The sequence below is a fragment of the Lathamus discolor genome, chromosome 4 (assembly GCF_037157495.1).
Source record: "Lathamus discolor isolate bLatDis1 chromosome 4, bLatDis1.hap1, whole genome shotgun sequence".
NCBI classification, from domain to species: Eukaryota; Metazoa; Chordata; class Aves; order Psittaciformes; family Psittacidae; genus Lathamus; species Lathamus discolor.
The window spans coordinates 74,130,381-74,153,364 of record NC_088887.1 but is presented as its reverse complement, the minus strand read 5'-3'; the positions used below and the strand labels follow the sequence as shown (position 1 = coordinate 74,153,364).

Genomic DNA, 22,984 nt, shown 5'->3' with positions numbered 1-22,984 from the left:
TGTTAAGGGGCTTGAAAAACCAACTTTTGAAAACAGAATAAATCAACTTTTGGGACTCCAATAAAGGGGGAATCGATGTTACTGCCTCAGGGGAGATAGTGTTCTGCAAAGTCCGTTCAGCATGTGCGACTCTGTGCTTTGCAGACCGCAAGAACCAACTGCAGATCATTTAATCTACAATTAATTAGCTGTGTAGTCATTATGTTGTCCAACCTACTTATATGAAAAACACTGGGGTTATAAACGGGCTTGAAACTGCAGACAGTACAAGACACACACACACACACACACACAAGCCCCCAAGCCAAAACAACGGGACAGTACTGCGTTTAACCTCAAAACACATACGTTAGTTATTTAGGTGGCCTCGACGAGCCGCACACGGGCCTGACGGGCCGCGAAGCAGCGGGAGGGGCGCTGACAGGAACCCCGCTCACCTGGCGGAGCCCCCTCGTTAATCTCATTGGCTGCCTTTCGCTCCTCCCCCGGCGCCTCATTGGCTGCTGCCGCGTCCTGCCTCATCACCCGCGCGCGATCGCTCTCCGTCCGATACCTGGAGGGGAGCGAGCAGCGACTCCCACCACCCCCGTTCACTCGCCGCCGGCTCTCATTGGCGACGGAGCCGGCGTGCTAGGCCCGGCCATTGGCTGCTCAAGCGGCCGGCTTTGCGCCGATTGGCTGGCGGGCGGGGGCCGAGCGGTGTGTTTGGGCTGGAGAGTTGCCGGCGGAGCGGACTGTGGTGCTGTCGCCGCTGTCGCCCAGCAGCCCGTGCCGGGCGAGGCGCGAGGCGCTCCCGCTCGGCGGCCGCCGCCGCCTCTTTCTCCTCAGCCGCGGCGAGCGGGATGGCCGCCTCGGGCGGGCTGCGGCGCGGCGCGCTGCGCTGAGGGGAGCCCAGCTCAGCCGCCCGCCAGGACCATGCCGTCGGGAAGGGAGCCGGGAGACCCTCGGCTGCGGGATACGAGCGGGGCGGCCGCCCTGTCAGCGCCCGGCAGCGCCTGATCCCGCGCCGCGCTGCCCCCCGCGCACCGCCATGGACGAGCGCTTCAACAGGTGGCTGCTGCCGCCGCTGCTGGCGCTGCTCTTCTTGCTCATCGTCTACCAGTATGTGTCGCCCGCCTGCCCCGGCGCCGCTTGCGCCCGCCGCCCGCCGGCCTCCGCTGCCCGCCGTGGGGGGGGCCCGGCGGAGCGGGAGGAGGAGGAGGAGGCTGCAGCGGGTACCGCGGAGGAGGAGGAGGAGGAGGAGGAGGCGGCGGAGGCAGCGGCGGCGCTGCCGCGGCTGGTGGCCAAGTTCCCGTTCGCGCGGGGGGAGCTGTGTCGGCGCGTGCGGTTCGACATGCGGGGCCGCGACGTGATCGTCTTCCTCCACATCCAGAAGACAGGCGGGACCACCTTCGGGAGGCACCTGGTGCGCAACATCCGCCTGGAGCAGCCCTGCTACTGCCGCGCCGGGCAGAAGAAGTGCGCCTGCCACCGCCCGGGCGGCGACAAGGACACGTGGCTCTTCTCCCGCTTCTCCACCGGCTGGAGCTGCGGGCTGCACGCCGACTGGACCGAGCTCACCAGCTGCGTGCCCGCCGCCATGGAGCGCCGCGGCTGCGCCGGCAACCGCACCCTCAGGTAAGTGCCGGCCGCGGGACTCGGAGGCTGTAAGGAGCGGTCGGGGGAAATGAATAAATAAATGGTGGTTAAAAAGGCTTTTGTCCCAGAGGAGGTTCTAGGTTGGGCTGCTTCCCGCCCTGTTACCTGTAATGCTCTCGCCTAGCCTCAAACTTGCGCTGATTCCACCCAGCTCGTATACAGCTGCCTTTTGCACAGGGCAGCACGGGAGAAACTCTTGCTGGGGTTATGCGAGTTTCTCCAGTCTGTGCATTGTTCGGAAACTTGTTTTTAACACAGCGTTACACTCTTCTGCGTAAGAGTGCCTCTGAAGAATCTAGTGGATGGCTACGGTTGCTGTGTGATGTTATAGCGGAGTCTGAACTGTCCGGAAGCCCTTAAACTCTCTCTCCGTGTGTTTCTTGTTGGCAGATAGGCTGGTTCTCTGCTTGCTGCTGCGTACTGATCGCTCGCTGTATGTGAGAGCTCAGAGTCAGAAGGCGATGTGTGCTCAGGCTTTAAGCGGGGAGCGCAGTACTAGCGAAAAAACGACACTGTTAATGTTCTATTGATGATTTGACGACAGCGGAAAGCTTCTGAATGTCATGTGCATGCTGCCTCTCCGCGTTATCTTGTTGTGCTTTTGTTGTGTCTCCCAAAAAGTCTTGTCGGTGGAAATGTGGAAATTGTGGGAATGGAAAGGTTGTCAGATGGGTAATCTCGGTACGAGATAGCTCTAGGTGATTCAGTAAGTTTTGGGGTTTGTTTTGATTTATTTGCCATTAAATCAGATGTTCAGGCTAATATTAGATCCTCTCTATCTGTATAATAGATTTTGACTGTGTAGTGAGAAGTTACGAGTTGAATTCTCGCTTAAGCCTTTGGAATGCAACGATTATAACTTAAACAGGTGGAAAATAGTTAGGAAAACCAATTTTTTTCTTTGTTACAGTTTCCGGATAACTTACACTCTTTCATTTTACTGTCCATTTTAATTGCATGATTTGGCAAAGTTTAACTTTTCATTCAGTAGGACCACTCCCACATTGTGTTTTGTGCCTTGTAATTTAAGAACACACACAGTCCATGACGTACGTGGACTCATGTTCACAGGGTCTGTTCATCAAGTTGATAAAATTGATTGTCGTGGCAATTTGAAGGTTATTTTACATGAACCTTTGATGTTCGTTCCCTCTCATATAGCAAAGCTAGTCCCATTTAGCGTGACTCCAGTCAGTATAATTTGAATTTGTCACTGATGGTTGTGGACTTGGACTGTACTTGCAGAATACTGTTAAGGTAGTTCACACAATTTTGTGTAAAATGTTTAGCTGGAGGTAAGTGCATATGTTGGTGTGCTAATGGAAGACAGATGCTGTGAATGTCTTGAAAGACAAAATCACTTGGTGTTAACTGTACAGCTTTAAGGAATATTCAGTAAACTTGTAATGTTAACCAGGGACATAAGAAGGAAGAGTAATACTCATGGAAGTGTCTGAAAATACGTAATCTGCCACTGAAGTCCTTTTTCCTCTCTTACGAAAAATATTAGTAAGAAAATAGTAAGGAAGTAAAGGAGTGTTAAATGGAATTGCAAAGATCACAAGTAGGCAGTAAAAATGGAGTAGTGGTCTCAGTACTCTTAAATAAAAACATGATTATGTGAACTAAACTTAAAACTTTGATTTGAATTACAAAGCAGGTCATAGTGATTGTTTGGTGGATAATTAGTGATTTTTTGGTTGAAGGCAGACATGTAGTAACATTTCTCCATCACAACTTGGTAATGCTTTCTTAAACATTTGTTTAGTTAGTGAATGATTTGGTTAGTGTGACATTGTACTTCTTGGTTATTGATTTGGAGAAAACTCCCCCTTGTCTCATTGGTCTTTATGTAAGTGAGGAAAGTGCTATGAATAATTATTTGTTGCATTGTTTTATTATCCACTGCTTCCTGTATTACAGACACCTTTTCACTTTCCCCTTTGTTTTCTCTTTATAATCATGTAGCTTGACTTAAGCTTCTCAAGGAGCTGTAAAATGAATCAGATAACCCCAAAGTAGGGTTTGTCTCTGCTGTGGATCTCTTTGCTCCTGGTAAAGTTGGCATCAAGCCTAAACTATTCTGCTGGAGTACTGTAGTATTAGAGGCATGCATCTAAGCTTTTTTTTTTTTTTTTTTTTTTTTTTTTTAAATGCTTGAACTGAGAATTGAGAATGAGGAGACTATATGTCGAAAATAGGCAAGAAACTAGCATATGTGTCTAACATAAAACATACTGATTATTTTTAACTCATCCTTTAAAGCTTCTGAATGTATTTGAGGCATTATAATTCCTTGAATAGCTCAATGTTTCTACTTTACAGCTATAGAGTCAGAAAATAAGGCTAAATTGGTTAAATATCTGACAATGAGTTTTTTCTGAGCAGGACACACGATGTTATGAATTTGGTGCCAAGGTATTTGATCTCTTGTGCCATGTATTTGATGAAGTGAGGATGCTGTTAAGTGTATTTTGGATTATCTTTTGTTTCTCCTCATAGCAGGAGAAGCAAAAAATCTGGATTTTCTTCAGATCTCTATTTATGTAGCCTGTCTTTTGCTACATAGAGGGAATAAGGGTTTTAGAGTGTAAATCTCCACATTTGGAAAACTTGCTTTTTACATGGCTGGCAATAGAGTAATGTAAGTAAAAAATTAAACAAGTGGCTCTCAGAAGTATTTTCTTTGCTATTTTGTTGTGAACAAGTTAGATCAAGTCCTACCTTTTAATGCAGGTCTTTAGAAGAGTTCATGAAGAAACTAGAATTCATGGGGGAATGGTTAGCTGCCAGGGAAAGGAGGGAGTGGATGATAGTCCCAAGGGTCTTAGAAGGTATGTGAAGCACTCCCTTACCTCACCTCGCCCTGGGGGTCTTGGTCTTTCATGGGCAGTGTGTTTAAAGATGTTTTACTTCTGAAATCTCCTCAGGGTTTTAGAGAGACTTTATCTCATTTTTTTTGTGTTTCTGATCTTGGTTTCTTGAAATCTCAGGTCCCAGGAAAGAACACGGGAGAAATTGCTGCTGTCCCCCAGCAATTTGAACTTCTTAAAGCCCAAGCATCAGTTCTGACTTAGGTCTCACTGGACCTTTACCTCTGCCTGAGTGAATGGTATGAAATGTTCTGTGCTCTCATCCCAGCTTAGGTACTTTAGTAGGAAAATTTGTTTGTCAATGTGTTGGATGCTGTTGTGAAGTTGTAGAACTTTCTTTTTTGGTAAGAATCAAAGTTACCCTTTTGAATGTCATTACTTAAAAAAAACCTAACAAAACCAAACCAGCAACCAAACCAACAATTTTAGACTTTATTTCTTCAAACATTTGCATGTTTTAATTTTCAGGATGCGAGATGTCCTGCTGAAGTACCTGCTAAAGTGTTTACAGAGCCAGGCTATTAACTTTTCATACTAACTTACGGCTTTCACTTTTACAAGAGTTCCTGTCTGGATAGTGAGGACATGGGGAAGGGCATGCAGCTGATGCGATTTTAAATTAAATTCTTACTAGCACAGTTTTCAGCCCATAATTTCAAATAACTAGTGTTACCCAAGCAGTGGGACTTTTCCCATGAAGATGCAGTCAGGTTCACTTGGAAGTTCTTGCATCAGTAGGATAGCCCTCCATACATTTAACAGCAGAGTTACTGCTATGCATTGTGTCTACAACTTGGATTATTTACTTTGCTTCACAAAAATGGCTGCTACAAAAAAAAAAAAAAAAAGTAACTGAAACTGGGGTGTAATCCTTTTTTTAAAAGAACAGTCTTTTGTGTGTTTGCTTTGCCCTCTCAAAGTCATTGAAGTTGATGATGCTTGTGTCTAGCTCCACCTCTGTAACTTGGCTTTTCTTCTGGGGTGCCAAGAAGCTGAGACTGTGGAGCCTTAGCCAGCATTGCTTGAGGAGAGGAAGGGAAGAGAAATGTTGTTAGATGTCTAACCTGGGATGCGGGGAAGAGTTGGTCTCAAGTCTGAGAAGTGACATTAGGCCACTTCTGTAGATAGTGGGAAGAAACAGAATAATACAAGCAGCCATTTGGGAGGGTCTAAGATATGTCTGAGATCTGCTGAACTGTCTTCCGGGGGGACATTTCTTCCTTTCACTGATTGCAAGGGATGACTGGAATGGCAAATGTGGGCTTGTTGTCTAAAACTAGATGAGAAGAATTCAATGTCTGATGTTGCAGAGATGTTGTCTGTCTCTATTAGGTTACCAGCTAAAATTTGGTGTGTGAGACAAGGCTTGCTTTGCCTCTTTACTGTATGTGTGAGGGATTGAGAGGGGATCTTAGAAGTCCTAATCAAGGCACACTTTCTCCCTTGCTGGTGTGCCTGCAGCATAAGTAATAATTATTCATTATTACTTATTACAAGTTTGATTAAACTAGGAAGGTAATCTTTCAAACTACACACTTGAGAGAACACTGCATTGAAAGTGTTGTCTAATTTTCTTATTTGAAAATAGTGAAATCAGACTAATTCTGTAAACCTCATGAGCTTTATTATCAGTGCACTTTAGTCTTTGAAACTATTGATTTTCGTTAATTTGCTTACATTATACTCTCCATTTCCTCATGTCTGTTTAACTTATTGTGTGCTCTGTTATTCTATAGGAGTATAAATCAGCAGTAAACCCATGAGTCATGGAATTGGGAGAGTTGAATAGAAACTATTAGTAGGATTTCTTTCTTCTTATGCAATCCTTTTTTTGACTATTGAGTGTTTTTTAAAGCTATAGCAATAACAGGGTAGAATGGACTCTGTTTTTTGCAGCCCTGGTAACTATGGTCATGATAAACATGCAAGAGGGTTAATTGAAAATTAAGACTATGCTGGAGGTAGGGGGAGAAGAAAATAAAAAGTCACAAATGCTTAAACTAAAAAACCAAAAACAAAAGCAAGCAACCAGAAAGCCCAACACATTCTCTAGAATTTGAACCCATTCCTAGTGATACACCTATACCTTATCTAGGATACCTTGGTATCCTCTACTGAAATGAATGTTAGAGCCAGTGAGCTCCATAGAGCTGGGGTTTTATTTGTTTGTTCGGGCTTTTTAATATAAATGTAAGGAGCAAGAAGTATTAAACAGTTTGCTATGGTCATGGTACTGATGGTGTGGCCATTTTCCTTCCTTAACTGTGTCCAGTGCTGGATGCTTTAAAAGAACCTTGGTAATCTGCTCAAGGGTTTTGTTGTCCTTACTGCTGGAAAGTGGTGTGTCTCCCCCCAGTGCTTGGTGTGGATCTTATTAATTCCAATTTTAAGCCCACTGCATCTTCTGTCTTTTGAGAAACTGAGAATAAATTGATCCCCTTTTCTTTGCAGTAGCCTGCTGAGTACTTTGGTTCTTAGGAAGCCTTCTTTCAACCTTCACTTAAAAAGTAACCAAATCCTGCTCATTCTGTATTCATTGTAGGCCATTCTTCATGTTCCTCCTCTTTGGATTTGTCAGTTGTTTTCTTGAAAATTGATGCTTCAGTGGAGGTCCAGTATTTCATCTATAAGTGTAGTGCAGAGTGAAGCAAAAAAGATGACTTAGCTTATTCTGAAAGCTGTCCTTGTTCCACACTTCAGTGATGTTTGCCTGTTTTGCAGTTGCCTAACGCTGACTGTTCAACTTGGGATTTAGGTGCTATTCATTTTCTTAAAGGCTACTACTTGTATTTTCCATTGTCTTTTTATATGAGTTTTGTGCTCATCCCCACTGGATTTCATTCCTCTTTTGTCAATTTCTTCAATTTGTACAATTGATTTAAATTTTGATTTTGTCCTTCCTAGCTTTTCATCATTGGCATATTTAATAAATGTGCTTAGTATTCAGCATCCACGTTGTTGATGCAAACACTGAACAGAATGAAATCCTTTTGTGATAAATCTTTTGTTTCATAAAGCTCTTAGAAGTGCTTTCCAGGGAGTTCTGCCACTGCCACATCATTTTGTTTCCTAGTGTTTTCTTTTTTTCTGGCTTACGGCACTAACTGGAAATGTTGTCTAAAGTCATTCTTTTTTTTTTTTTTTTATTTTTTTTCTTAAGCGTTTCCTTCCTACTGTTCATATTCAGAATCAATCTTTATATTTTAGAAGGAAGTTAGACTGATTTGATCCAGCTTATTTGATATAGTAATGCTGTCTGATAATCTCTTCTGTGCTATGAAAGATAACTTGTCTTAGAACATGTGGCAGCAGCTAGCAGCTCTCCTCAGCTACTTTGTGCACTGTACTTTTCTTCTGTGAGATTTTCCCTGCCCAGAGTCACAGACAAATGATTGATGGAGAGGGAACTTTTCAGCGTCAGGGTTGTCACAGCTGTGGCAAACTTCTGACCCAAAGCCAAGTCTTGTCTTCAGACTTCTGATGCTGCTGCAGTAAACCTCAGCAGGTTGCCTGAAGGAAGGACTAGAGCTCATGTTTATGTAGATGGTACTGATAAAATGGTAGTCAGCACTACTCAATTGAGAATGGATTGTGCTGACCACTGTTTCACCCATTCATAAGGATCATTTGCAGATATCTTTATAATTTACAGATTCTTATAATTTACAGATATCCGTGAAAGGTAGTAAGTTTTGAGACTGGGAGGTGCATGTGATGAAAATGATCACCTGAGCAGCCGTTCTTCTAGTTGTCTGTAAGAGAACTTGATGATTTCCCCAAGCAAATTTGGTTGCTCTTTCATGCAAACCTTGCTGCTTTCTTCTTAATCTAGCTTCATGTATCATGCAGGGGTGTTTTTTTAAGCTTCTTCTGGCATTTTATTCTGGAAAATAGGCTGTCTAATAAGATTTTCTTTAAAATGAAGGAGCTATTCTCTTATCTTGCAGGAGCCATGCAGAGGAACACTTGGGGAGAAAACAAAGTGAAGTGTCAGTAGCAGCCCCTTGGGCTGTACAGTCTTATAAAGCATGGCAGCTGTTTTAATTCTCTTGTATTACTAAGATGCTTTTTAATTTCTTTTAACTACTTGCCTAATTTAGAATAATTTCCAATCCTGAATAGGATATTGCTTGAATCCTTACGTAGCTTTGGGGTATGTATTGGTTTTAGGTGGAATAGGAAGAGTTACTGTGTGAGTGGGAAAAGTTGCTGTGTAATGTCATTACGCCAATAAAGATTAAACCTGTAGACCCAGATGGTGGCAAAAATAAGGATAAAATTGTGAGCTTATCCTTTTTTAAAAAAAAAAAATTTTTTTTTTTTGAGACCTCTCTGTGGAGGAGTAAGAAAATCTTTGCCAGCTCAGCTCCAGTGACCCCAAAGCTCAGTGGAACGTGTAGAAAGCTGGTTGAACTGAATGATTGCCCCCCTCAGGTGTGCTGGCAATTTTCATGTGTTGCCTTCTAAGGCAAAAAGGGTAAAGCATTTCCTCCCAGAGTTTGGTGCAGCCATGGTAGCGAGCGAGCTAATAATGTAAGGACTCCACAGCTCTCTGTGCAGAATGAAATCCAATAAAAGGGAGGGAACCTGTATTCTTTAATGGATTTATTATTGCATTCAACTTGCTGCCTGTTTTCTGGCAGTATTTATAACCTAAATTTCTAGTGCTAAACTATGTTGGATGTCTTCAGGTTCCTGGTTGCCTTAGAAGTAACTTAGAGTTATGTTATTGCTGAACAGTGTTTCCAGACACTGTGTAGGAGGCTGATTGTATGAATTAAGGGTCTAATTTGGACTGCTGTTATGATAAATGATTCAGCTTTGAATCAACATGAATTTAGGGGGAAAAGTTAACAACAAAGTATTTTTGGATTTTGTTCAAGATGGGATGGATCTTCTTTCAGAACAAATTCTAGAGTGGCAAAATCAGTAACTCTTGAAGTACTTGTGGTCTGTTACATGATCAGTGCTTGAGATTTCAATGTGTATTGACTACAAAAGTATAAAATATGTTCTGGTAAGGATAGGTCCTTTTGTCTTCAAGCTCTGAAGACTTTGGTTCTGCTATGAGCCTTACTATTAGGTGGCCTTATGTATACTTCTACAGAAATCTGGAGTTTGGCCCACAGCTTAAAGTCATCGTAGAAAAAGGAGGAGGGGGGATTGGCTTTAATTACTCATTTAAACTTAATATACTAACCCTGTTATTTACTTTAAAAAAGTAATCTGTTAGAAAATGTTTGATGCAGAGTTGATTTCAGATGTATTAGAAGTGTTGCATTAATATAGTTATATGTCAGTTGTGAAAGTGAATAATTAATGCAAATTGAAGTGTGCCCCTGAGTGTCTACAAACTGAGAGGGATGCCAAACATACTGGCTTAGTAAGGGGGAAACTTTGAATGCTGTATGAAGAATAATGTTGGGATGGATAAAGCAGTGACCAGATGCAACTTCAGTTTACAAAGTCAAAGTATTGAAGGATTGCTGAGACAAACCATGATATTCGTAATTGATTTGAGTATACTCCCTTGTTCTGTGAAGTAAATTGATGAGATGTCTGGCTGTGGGGTTCCTGGTGCTGTTTGGTACGGGAAGGAGATGGCCCTTCAGGATGTTAGACTGTGCAGAGGAGCTAACCTCTGAGCCCAGTTACTTTCTGCAAACAAATAACCTTGAAAGTGAGGTGAGTGAAAAAAGGAGGCATACTGGTCAAAACACAAATCAAAAATACATCTTTTTTTGTTCTCAAATTGTCGTCTAAATTCTGATGTCAGTGGAAAAAGCTTACTGACTTTCAATTTTTCATTTCTAAGACTTGGGCACATTATTTTTAAATGTATGTTAAATGAAATTTTAGAGGTGGTAATGTAGGAAAAGGCTTAATTATTTTTTTTTTCCCCCTTTGCCTGGGTAGCCTATTTCTAAATTGTTTTTTTGAGCTGGCTTTTGTTTAAGTAGCAAATACTTTTGTATCTCAGTGTTTGTGTATTTTCACACTTGAAAGTAGCTATTTGCAATTATTTACTTTATTTCCATGTGTCTTTGCACACAGCCTGTGGCTGAGAATGTGGAGGTAGGTGGAATAGCAACTGATGGTGTTTGCTTGAGGAACTCCTCAGAGGAAGAGGGGAAAGAAAAGAAGCAGCATAGGAATAAGCTGTGAGCCCAAAGTGGGAGTGAAGTCTGGAAGACAGCAAAAGAAAGCAGGGAGCAGAAATAAAGCTACAATCTTGAGAGGTGAAGGAAGGATCAAAAACTGAAATTTGAAAGGTGTTTCGTGTGTTTTGGTTTGGTGGTGTTCCACCCCCCTCCCCGAAAAAACTTGAGGGTTTAAAGCTCTCCCTGTGTTCTTTTATACTTGCTGGAAGAGAAAGACATGTACATAATGAGAAACTTCAAGCACAAGCTAGTTTGAGATCCTGTCCTGCATAGGTCTTTTCTTATTTTGGCACAGGTTTCTCAAGTCAGATAAGTTTTGTAATAAGAGACCCAAATGTTAAATTAAGCATCTTCAGCTCTACACTATAAATCCCCAGTAGCACAGTTGTCATGCAGTATTTTCATCTTTTAACTAGACCTTAATATTTAGTGGTGGGAGTATGACCATTATTTTCCGAGAAGCTTCAAATATGAGTGATGAATAACTTCTGTAACTGCAAAACTTCTATGTTTTCATGCCAGAAAAGCCTCTATCAGGCTAAGGCTGTATCTTTTCTGTTGCTGACTTAACAAGGTTCAGATGAGACGAGTAGCTTTATGAAGTATTTTATGTTGTTCTCTACTACTAGTCATTTGGATTTATTACAGAACCATGTTGGTAGGAAGGGACCTCTGGCAGTAATTTAGCCCAAATCCATGCTCACAAGTCAGTCTGTCTAGAGCAGGTAGCTGTGCACATTGCCCAGAAATTGTAACTCCAAAGATGGAGTTACAGAAGGCCACAGTGTCTGTGCGCAACCTCTTCCAGTGATGAACCCCCCTCATCAGAAGAGAGCTTCTCTTCTCACCTAGCTGAAATTTCCCATTGTCCAACTTGAGTTCATTTCTTCCTCATGTATCACTGCATCCAAGAAGAGTCTAGATACAAGTTCTCTATACACTTCCACATGAAAATTGAACAGACTACTTACTAAGCTACTGTGGAAAAACCTCAATTAGTTTGTGTGCATATATGTGAGTGTGTATGTATTTAACTTTTTTTTGTGAAGTAAAGGTTTAGAGTCCCTATTTAAAGCCTTGTGTTGCAAACTTCATCTCAACTGTGTTAAAGTTGCCATGCCTTTTTTTGTCAAGCTTTTAAAACCTGAAAATGTTCATTGAAATGGTTTCCTCCACATAGAAAACGTAGCTAAAGGAAGTTAAAATAAACTGAAAATAGCTTTTTCGTAAAAAGCCCAGGCCCTCTGTAACACATCAGCTCTTCAGCAAATCTTTTTCTCTTTTGATCTCAGGTCTCTTGAATCTGCTGGCAAAAGCTGGTGGGTCAATGAGCATGTAAATGTATGCTGAGTTTTATAGCACTGCCTGTGACTTATGCAGATTATTTTGGTATTAGTGTATCTCTCTTTTTTCTCATTTTGATTAAATTGTCAGATACCTAACAATGGGATAAAGAATCCTGTTGTGATACAGGTCAGTGGCAGGCATCTGAACTGCTGTTGAGCATTGCTATAGAGTAATAGTAAAACTGATGGACTGTGTCTGAATAACAGATTGAGTGGGAAGCTGAAGTGTGGCCACACAGAACTGCAGCTTTGATTAGGAAAGAAGTAGGAATGGTTGATGTTTATCATTCTTGTTTCATGGTGTTACTTGTAGCTCAGTCCAAAGTAGTAGGCAGTTCCAAAGAAAATATTAAAAATAAACCCAAACAAAACATAAAAATCGTGTGAATTCGGAAAAACTGGTAGCAAGGTCGTTGTAATTGCATTGTTGTTTTAAAGAAAATCACAAGTTGTGTATCATTGCAGGAGCAAAATTTGTTACTGTATGAGTAGAGGATTTTCACTTTGTGCCATATGTTACCTAAACAGAAGAGTCTAAAAGGACATGTGGAAAAGGAAAGCATCTCTTCCATGGGCACATTTTCAGTTTGGATGTTTTTCGTTGGATTTTTTTTTTCCCTTTCATCTATTACCCAGGTTACAGCCCACACTTCTTATTTACCTTCTTGTCAGCTGGATGTTGCCCATTCTCCCACACTGCTGTCCTTCCTTTCTTGCTAGCTCTTTTGCCTTGGTTTTATATGTTTTTCTTGTGTGATTTCCATTGCGTTTGTGTGGTACCTGCTTGCTTTGTGTACAGAGTGAGCTGGGTGGAGTAATGCTCATCTCTGCTCTGCTTGTTTAGCAAGCTGCAGGCTTGAATTGTTCAGCTCTGTTGAGCTTGTCTGCCCTGCTGAGGTTCTAAGGGGCTTTTGGATTTTCAGCTGTTTGGCCTTGCAAGGAGTAACATAATTGACTACTTTAGTATGTCCCACATTCTTTAGTTAATTGTTTGCTCTGTTCCTTGTAGTTCACAAAAACTTGTAAGGAAAACTGTTTTCTTCCTCTCCCCTGAAAAGACAGGACAGAAAAGATGCATTCCTGTGTAACTCCTGTTTCTATCTGCTCTCTTTAGGCTGCTGTTTTATAATTGTTCCCTTTGATACGTATTCAGTTTCTCCTAGGATGAAGTATTAAACAATTGCAAGAAGTCTCTATAGCACATGCCCCAGTCTTTGCTCTTATAATTTCTTGGAGAAGAGGGGTATTTAAGATTAGAATTGACAGAGTTGGCAGAAAAATTACGTGCTTTACCATCATCTGTCTGCCGGCGGTACTGAAACCCAGCTCTGCAGTGTGAGCCACAAGCTCAGGGAGGAGGGGACTCCTGCCCAGCAGGGAGAAGGAAGGTAGGTAAGTCCTGGCTTCCTGGCTTTGTTCCCCTGCGACAGAGAGGAAGAAGGAAGGTTGCTAATGCTGCTGTAACCTAGGGAAAAAAGGTGATGGTTTGATGGGACTAGAAAGGTACGAAGTAAAGAGGAGAATTTCGGTACAAATACTGGGGAGGTATCCCTGGGGTACACAGAGAGAAAAGTGATTTTATGATAGGAGCATTAAGAAGGAGATCCAAGTAGAACATCTGCATCAAAACACAGGAATGCACATAGCTCTACCAAGTGTGTTTTCAGCAGGTGTTTTGGCTCTGTGGTGACTTGTTCAGTGTCAGTGGTCAGATTTTAATTGCTTTTAAATTTTTGAGAGCTAATTTTAAGCAGTTAACTTATACTTTTTTGTTACCTTTAATAAGGATTTGTTTGCTTTCTGCTTCTTGAGTTCCCATCTAGTATCTGAATTTTTGTATTTTTTTTTTCTTCCTTCTCTCTGCAATCATGGGCTAGAAACTAAGAGAAAGAGCAGCTCATGAAAAATGATAAATGTAATGTCTAATTCCAGGACCTGGAGCCCTGTGAGCAATGTGGTATATAAATGAAGAGAAGCTGACTTTATTATGTGGTTGTTTTCCTTCCCTCCTTTCTCTTTGGAGCCCTTTCATTCTCTTCTGACCTCTCAGTTGTATGGTCAGCCTAGACCTGCATGGTAGTGGCATTGGCTGCAGCAGTGATTGATGTGGAGACTAAATTGCTCGGCACAGTTAGTGAGTATTTCATGAAGCAGTTAGTCCACAAATCTGAAGATGGAGAAGCGGTTTATGTGGTTTTGACCACTGCATGCAGGATCTGGTTAAAAGTGTTACTCTCAAGTAGTTCTCTTGTAAAATGTATTTAAATCTCTTACAGGATCAAACACTGCTACCTGTGAAAATCCCTGCTTTAGGGGTTTTGGTTTTTTCGAGAAAACTACTTAAAATGAAAAAGCATATTAAAGGCAATTTATAAAAGTAAAATCCTTGCAAGTGGCATGGGAACTACATGAAAATGCCATGTGGGAGTCTGGGAGAAAATGCGTACATCCACTGAAGATAATAAGGCTGAAAAGAAACTGGCATGGCATAGCAAACAGCAGGGTAAGAGAGGTAGTTAAACAAAGCAGACTTCACCATCTTTTAAAAGGTCAGGTTTTGTCTGCAAGAGCAAAGTACAAAGGTTCATAAATTCTGGTAGGATAAGGTAAAAATGCAGTACAGCTAAGGAAGAAGTTTGAGGAACAATTCGCAGAACCATTGCAGAAGGTATAGAATTAATATTTTTTTGAAATGTGTTGGGAACAAAAAGCCTGTTAGGAAATGTGTACGGCTAATAGATCATCTCTCCTTTTATCCCCTGATTGAAAATAAAGCTTTATTGGTTTACCTCTCACATGTGTATTTATCTGTGAGCTTTGAAGAAGTTCTGATCTGGAGCCTTTCATTATGAAGGATGTATCAAAGTTTTAGATTAGACCTGAGGAAGAAGTTCTTCACTGCGAGGGTGGTGAGGCCCTGGCACAGGTTGTCCAGAGAAGCTGTGGCTGCCCCATCCCTGGCAGTGTTCAAGGCCAGGTTGGATGGGGCTTCAAGCAACCTGGTCTAGTGGAAGTCTCTGCCCATGGCAGGGGGTTGGAATTAAATGATCTTTATGGTCCCTTCCAGTCCAAACCATTCTGTGATCTCTCATCTTCAGATTGATCTGGAAGGAGGTGTAGAAAAAGGTGACAAATTTAGTTGTGGTGTGGTTGGTCATCAGAAATGTCTAGTGAACCCTTGTTTCAGGAGTGCACAAGGGAAGACTGGTAGAGAGAGAAAAAAGATGTGTTTACAATGCAGTGCATCCCATAAGTGGATTGCAGTGGTGGAACTGGAGCAAATGGGGGTAAGGCTGTAGGTGCTGCTGGGAGACGGGGGCCTTTCACAACTGAAACTGGCTGGGGAAGAGCAGCAGAAGGATACATGTGGCTGGGCAGTGAAGTGGATCAGAGACTGACAGGGTTTTTGAGAGGAGGTTTGAAAACTGGTAACACTTTTATGTATTTAACAGGCAATTCAAGCCAAATTAAACTGCCATCCATAGAACACAGAGGTAGGGTAGAAGCCTATTGCACTTTACAGCTTTTAAAACTTACTAGAAGGTGATCCTAATGTATATTTTCCTGTCTTCAAAATAACAGAAAACCTTGAACTCTTAGCAGTTGACTGTCCAAAACTTGCACATTAAGAGTGCCCTTTTAGGACAGTTTCATTTTGAGAGTCATTGTTAGAAAACCAGTTTATAAATAATAGCAGTGAAATCCTTGTAACTTATCCAAATAAATGCAATCTCCTGAGGGAAGGAAGGAAGAGGTTTCTGCATGCCCTAATTCACTGATGCCTTACAGGTACTTGGTTTGCTGTATCACTTTCAAGTTTCTTGGCCATAGTTGCCCATGTAGCACTCAAACTGAGACTTACACAGACACTTGCATTGCGGTAGATGGATTATAAATCCAATGAATCAAAATAAGCATCATGGAATTCAGTAAACTGTGTGTGAAATTTCTGTGAGCAGCATGTATATGCACCTTTTAATCTTTCCCATGATGAAAAGGCATTTTTGGCTTGATGAGATGCGGGTATGAAAAGTACTTGCACATAAAAAGATGTGCTTGGATACATCTGCTATGGTAAATCCCATTCAGCTGAAGTTCTGAATCTGTGAATTCTGACAGCTTTCTATTCAGTGTTAAAACTGTTAGCAGAAGTACATATGGTAGCAATGCTTAGAAATGCTACCTGTGAGTTCTTAAATGTGTATAAAGCAAAGAAATCCTTTACCTTCATTTGGCACTTTTAAGATAAACTACACTGGCTCTTGAAACTGTAATTTTAAATCTTTGATTTTTCTTCTTTCCCCACGCCCTCAGAAATGCAGTGTAATCTCTTAGAACCCTGAATCAGACAGTGGATTTAGGTGGAATTACTTCCTCTATGCATCCCCATCTCTGTTTTTATATTGAGCATGCCAAAAAAGACTAAACTTTTTAATCCCTGAAAGTGAAGACTTGATTAGAACGCAACAAATCTCACCAGGATGAAACCAGAAAAGCTTCAGGGTGAGGGAGAGTTAGTTATGAGGCTGAAAACCAAATTACTGCTTGCTTCACTTGTCATTCAAGTGTGTTGGCTTTTCCTTAGGCCTTCTTTCAAACCGTGTCCCTCTCCCAGAGGTTGCTCAGTTTAAGCAATCTGTATTTTTCCATCTTGAGATTTTTCATCAGATTACTGAGAAAGATCTCCTTGTTCAATCACCTTTTGAGGCTTGCCTGTGTTTCTGCTTTCTGAAGCTGTCAGGAACACTGTCAGTCTTAGCTGCCCTGTAGCTTCCCTACTTGCCATCTGTCTCTGTCACTTGTGTGATGCTTTTCTATATTTTTAATGGCTAAGAGTGCTCAGTGTTTAGGGAAGCTTCCCTAGTCTCCTTTCTTCTCCACCAACTGCTGTGTTAGACTTTCTTTGTCACATGACATTTGGTGAATTGCAGGAGGTTTATATAAAATATAACCTCATGAAGCAGTGAAGATACCAAATTCTGTAAGGCATGAATATGAGTTCATATATTCTGAGTGCAATGTTAAGTGTGGGTTTACTACACTCCTGTTCTCTTTTGTGCTAGCCCTCATATGCTTGTTCTCAACCATTTATACTGGTTACAGACAGCAAAGTTTGTTTACTCGCAGTATTCTCCAAGTGGCTTCACTTTTTTTTTTTTTGTTTACAGCTAAGTGTCTTGTTTTTCCTTTGTAACTTTGATCAAAGCAGTTATGTTTTCTTCAGATTACTACAGCTCGTATTCCTGTGCACCTTATATTGTTCTGATATCTAGGTGTATGTATTTGGAGAGAAGAGGTAAGAAGTGTATTGTTAAGAACTTTCTACAAAAAAAGAAAGGTCATTAGTGTTTTGGAAGTGTATAGTAAGAAGTTTTAAGGTAATGATGTCTCATTCAATTTTTTTGCTGTTGAAAGCAGATTGAGACTGATATCAGCCCTGTTAAAACAGGAGTTGCTTATTATTATTTTCTTGTGTAAAGGTGACTGGCTACTCACAGTGTAAAAAGGGGACTGCTAAGAACAAGACTAAGAACAGTGTTTCTTAGCCTGTATGGTACTGTGCGTCTTTCTTAAGCTGAATCACCATTCACAGGGTGAACAGCCAAGGAGGTGCAGGTGGAGGAGCAGCTCCAGAGCTGGAGAGTCAGTAAAAGGCTATTTCATGTTTCCTAGGATATTAGATTTGAAGCCCCTTGCTTTATGTCCTCTTGTTCGTATGTACTGCCATCGTTAATGATCATTTTGGATGTAAATAGCAATCATGGTGTAATGACACCATAAAGCCTTTTTACTTGATGTTAGTGAAAGCACACTTTGTACCTGCAGTTGATGGTATGAATGTCTAGTGCTTCCACTGACCACAACAATTTCTCTTTTCCTGAATTAATAATTTTAGTGTCAACTTAATTATGTCATACTCATGCAAAAATGGCATGCACACTCTATTGTGGGACTTCAGACTTCATTTTATTGGAACTTGAGAATGATTATATTCTCACAAGTTAGTCTTGCTTTAGGTTACTTGGTGATTTTGAAGAATATACACCTTGCTGTCATCATGGTGGAAGGACGGCTGCCAATTCCCAAGGTATTCTACCATAACTGTCTATCTCAGCATGGTTATGTGCTTTGTACACCTGGGAAGGATTTGGAATCATTCAGTTAAGTCTCATTAACAGACTCCAACTTTGTGACTTTCAGAAAGGAAATAAAACTGTTTATTGCCTGTTGTGAAAAGTTGAATCAGTTGACGCTTGTTGCATATGTAGTGAAACAGCTCTCCTATAACTCTCATGCTGCTTCACGGCAGCAGTGCAACTGTGGCAGAACCCCTATAAAGTGGCTGAGAAGCAGCTTCTTTAAGCCTGCTTTGTTGACCAGTTAACTTGATATTGACGGTTTTCTGAGGGGTGTTGAAATTAGCTTTACACAAATCTGTGTTTTAAGCTGTTTTGGCAAGGTTCTAGGCAGCAACTGGCAGTACTTACCTGCTGCCAGCACTTCAGTAAAATGGGTGGTGGCTCAGACTTTACTGACTTGTTGATACTAGCAGCAAGATAATCTTTGAATAAGGACGTCGTATGTATGTTTTAAGGAAATAAGGGACCTACAGTCTCAACCGCATTTGTTTAAGATCTACTGGAATTTTTCCAAATCTGTAATCAGTACTTAAAAATCTAACCACAATAAGCATTTTTAATGTTCATTTATGTTCAGATGGCCCCAAGACCCGCTGTCCTCCGTCTAGTAGGGAAGTTTCCGTAAGTGATGAATGCGATGAATAGGCAGGGAGCTTTCTCCTTTTTCTTGCTTTAGAAAGTAAGCATAATCGTAGTCAGTTCGAGTGGTACAAATTTCAGCTAATTTCTTTCAGTATGTACTATAGTATTCCAGGTTTTATTTTTTTCCTTTTTAAATTTTACTTAAATCTGCCATTTTTAAAAGATGGAGCAGTGTTCCTCTACAATGACATAGCTGCAGTCCACATAAAATCTTTTATCCTTTTACAAGAAGTTTTGAAAGTGAATCACTGATGTTTCAGAGGAAGGTTTGCAAGGTACTACTCAAAGATCTAGCTGATTTAAAATTGCAGTAATTATTTTCTTGTTAGAGAAAATTGTAGATTATGTGGTTTGATCTATAAGTTAGCTATCAGTTATTATTTATGGAATAGAGCAGGAAATAAATCAGTGTTGAGATACAAGCTGATGACAGCTTTTTTGCAATTTCAGAGATCATAAAAAGCAAAACAATGAACAGTTTTTAATGCAGAGGGAACTAATGTTTATGGTAATCTACTCTTTTGACCACAAAGAGTAGCATTACAGTTTCAAGAGCTAGTATTTTTCAGTACAGATGTTTCCAGAGATGAGAAGACATCTTCAGGTTTGCACTAAGGTCAGGAAGATGATTTTGTTCAATATTGAAAGTGAGAGTGAATAGGTATGGCCCTTGAAAATCAGTACACTGATCTGCACAGTTCCCGAAATGTTCAGCCCTTTGGTTTTTAATGACTTGTTTATCCTTTTTTGGCATTCCTAAGGAAACCAGCTTTATAATGTACGTGTGTTTCGATTACTGTAAGTGGCAATTATGCTTTGGATTTGTAGGCTTAAAAGGCGTTAAATGTACTTTGTTTTTATGTGGAATTAATCTGGTATACTTGTGATTGGTGTACTTGATGGCCTGTTACGCATGACTTTTTATAAGTGTAAAGGCAGTTAAGGGATTGAGAGAGGGCAGCAGAATATACTCCAGGGGAAAGCAGAATTAGTCACTTAATAAGAGAAGAAACTAAATGATAGATGCACCAAGCAAGAAAGGAAACTCTGCTGTATGAACCCTAAACCAAACGTGTAATAGCTGGAAGAGCAGGTGAGAATAAGACTGGAATTGTTAACTTTTTTTAAGTAACTTTTTTTTTTTCCCTAAGTGACCAGAAATTGTGGGTTCCTAACTTCAAAGAGGGACTCCATTTTCAGAGCTGGAGGCAGGAATACCTTATATAAACATCGTTGAGAGGCTTTTAAAGTCTCTTTATGGTAGTCCAATAGCTGATGGTTCTAGTTCCCTTAGGGTACACTGGGCATTGCAGCTGACCGGTAGATGAGATGGAGATGCAGGAGACCCTGCAGTATTTAAAAACAAAACTTGGAGGCTGCTGCAGAGATGGTGGAGGGGGTTACCTCAGGGTGCCTGAAATAGAACTGATTGCATTTAAACTACTGAACCTTATTTGGCCCCGAATGTCTTCTAGGGATCACTGGATAGAGAAAAAGTGAGTTTGCATGCCCAGTTAACACACAGTCCAAGTCCACTTTTGTAATAGTCTTAAATATTACAGTAGTATATATGCAGGCAGAGAAATAATTGTACTTCTATTCCATCCCTGAAAGTTTGCCTCCATAAATTTTCTAGGACTGTATTAATTTCTGTTTCTGCAAGGTGTATATTGTTGATGCCTCGTGATTTCAAGGTCACACTACACATCCAAAATGCTGTTGTGATGTAACTGCAGATAGAAAAATGAAACACCTGAGAACAGAATTCAGAATACCATGTCTTTTGTAGAATCTATAGCTAATTTGATTTTTAATGTTAAAATTGAAACATCTTTTATATATTTTGTGAAAGTTGAAATATGGCCAGAAAGAAAGAAACTGCCTAAGAGGCAATACTGAGTGTTACGACATTTTCAAATCTATTTTTCTGTTTACAGTGTCTTACTAGCAGAGGCTGCATCCGTCTCTGTGGAGAAACTCAGGCACATTTAGTTTGGTTTTGTACTCGTGTGTGTATATAAATGTTCCTCAGGCAAAATGGCTGTTTTCCTTTAATGCTAGATCATTATGATAGTGTGAATGTTTGCACATACAAATTACTTGAAATCTAATGCATTCAAACAAGAACTTTAATAAAATGGGTTTTTTTAATAGGGTTGCATCTGAGGATTTTGAAAACTGAAGGATAAAGTGTTGATAAAAATAGAGCGGAATAATACAGTATTTAGTATTTTGATGTCTCCCACCTGCTTGCATAGTAATACAGTAAATAATACAAGTTGATTAAAGAAGTTTCTAAATCGTTAAAATATTTTGATAGTAGAAAAGCAGCAGTGCCAATTACAAGCAAAGAGTGTATTAAATTGACATAAAACACTTAATAAATCCTGTAATTAAGCTGGTCGGGTATGTTCTTAATTTGCCCCTTTGTCCCCTTGGCAAAGAGGCAGCACTATACAACCTCCAGTTGCATAATCACTTGTGCATTTCTTTCTCCACACAGTCCTGCCTCATTCAGTGAACAGATGATACTCACTTCTTAAGACATTGGTCAATATTTTATCTTAGCCTGGTTGTTCAATTTGAGCCTCAGGCTCTGTTTGCTGTAAACGATTAATTTCTGTGTGGACTTTTCTGTGGTGCTTATTGCTGTAATATTTGAGTAGCTCACAAAAAATATTCAACACTGTTTCGAGGTCAAGGGATGATCTAGACTGCATAAGAATATAGAATCACAGAATCTTGGAATGGTTTGCTTTGGACCTGCAAAGATCATCTGGTCTAACTCCCTTACCATAGGCAGGGATATATTTTGTTACATCAGGTTGCTCAAAGCCCTCTCCAGCCTGGCCTTGAAAGTTTCCAGTGAGGGGGCATCCACAACTTCTCTGGGCAGGCTGTTCTCCTGTGACACTTGCGGTGTCTCACCACCCATATTTCTTCATATCCAGTCTAAATCCACACTTTTAGTTTAAAACCATTACCCCTTATTCTGTCCCTACAGTGTCTCTATAACTGGTAAAAGCCCTCTCCATATTTCTCATGAGCCTCCTTCTAAGGGGGCTGTGTCTTCCCTGAGCCTTTTCTTCTCCAGGCTGTCTTTTCTCTGTCTTTCCTCACAGGAGAGGTGCTCCAGCCTTCTGACCATTTTCATGGCCCTCCTCTAAACTAGCTCTAATAGATCCATGTTTTGTGCTGGAGAATGGAGATCCCAGAACTGCACACAGTACTCCAGGTGGGGTCTCACGAGAGCAGAGCAGAGGAGAAGAATCACCTCCCTCGACCTCCTGGCAGTGTTTCTTTTTATGCATCCCAGGCTTTCTGGGCTTCAAGTGCACATTATTAGGTCATGTACAACTTTTCCTCTACCATTATCCTCAAGTCCTCTACAGAGCTGCTCTGAATTCAGTATGAAAGCTTAAAAGGAAAAATATTATGTTTTAGTGTTTGATCCTTTACTTTGCAGCTTCTGGCCTAGGTTGGCGCAGAATACAATTTTATTATAGCCACTTGGAGACCTGCCAAACCTGTCACAGCATCTGCCTTTTTAAGATCCTGGGTTTAATTGCTTCTGTCATTGCTGACTTGCAGGAAAAGATTTAGTCTTGCCCAAAGAAGACTCCAGTTAAACCACAGAGATAAAAGAAGAAAAGGTGGGTAAGAAAAAGAGGCAAGACAAGTAAAAAGCAGACATCACGTCCCATGTTCAGGACCTCTGGCCCTGTTCAACTCTGATTTATCCCTAGGGTGGGTCTTTCCTAATCAGTGACCAAGGCAAGGGTTCTCTGAAGATTACGGAGGATGTTCGTACAGTGTGGGTGCACAGGAAGTCAGATCTAGGCACATACAAGAAAATTTATTGGCAGAACTCAGATATTAGAAGCCTTAATAAAATGTCTCATTAATTTTGCATTTAAACAAACTTCCTTTGTCCAAGTCAGATCCTAATGATCCTAGGCCAGGCATTTATTCCAGCATGCAGCTGGTTAAAAACTATTATGAGTGCAATGTATGAACTAGCTCAACCTCTGAAGCAACAATTACAGTAGAAAAGATGTGAAGAGGAATTATCTGTTGACATTGCCCTTCTGTATCAGTAGGGTGAAAAACCCTACTGATAGTGTTGATTGACCCTATTGATTGACCCTGTGACAGGTCAAGTTCAGTGACATTATGGTTGAGAC

At 40.9% G+C, this 22,984-nt stretch overlaps 1 protein-coding gene across 3 annotated transcripts in view; it reads left to right on the top strand.

Moving 5' to 3' along the window:
• Positions 1-1,030: 1,030 nt before the first annotated feature.
• The window catches only part of HS6ST3 (heparan sulfate 6-O-sulfotransferase 3), a 345,730-nt gene continuing 323,776 nt past the window's right edge, over positions 1,031-22,984 (top strand). Inside the window, exons 1-2 of one of the 3 annotated variants that reach the window (XM_065678043.1) lie at positions 1,031-1,150; positions 1,238-1,617. In XM_065678043.1, coding sequence (XP_065534115.1) covers positions 1,031-1,150; positions 1,238-1,617 — 500 coding nt within the window. Of the gene's footprint in view, positions 1,618-22,984 lie in introns of all 3 variants that reach the window. The other 2 variants (XM_065678044.1, XM_065678042.1) reach the window with 2 other exon arrangements.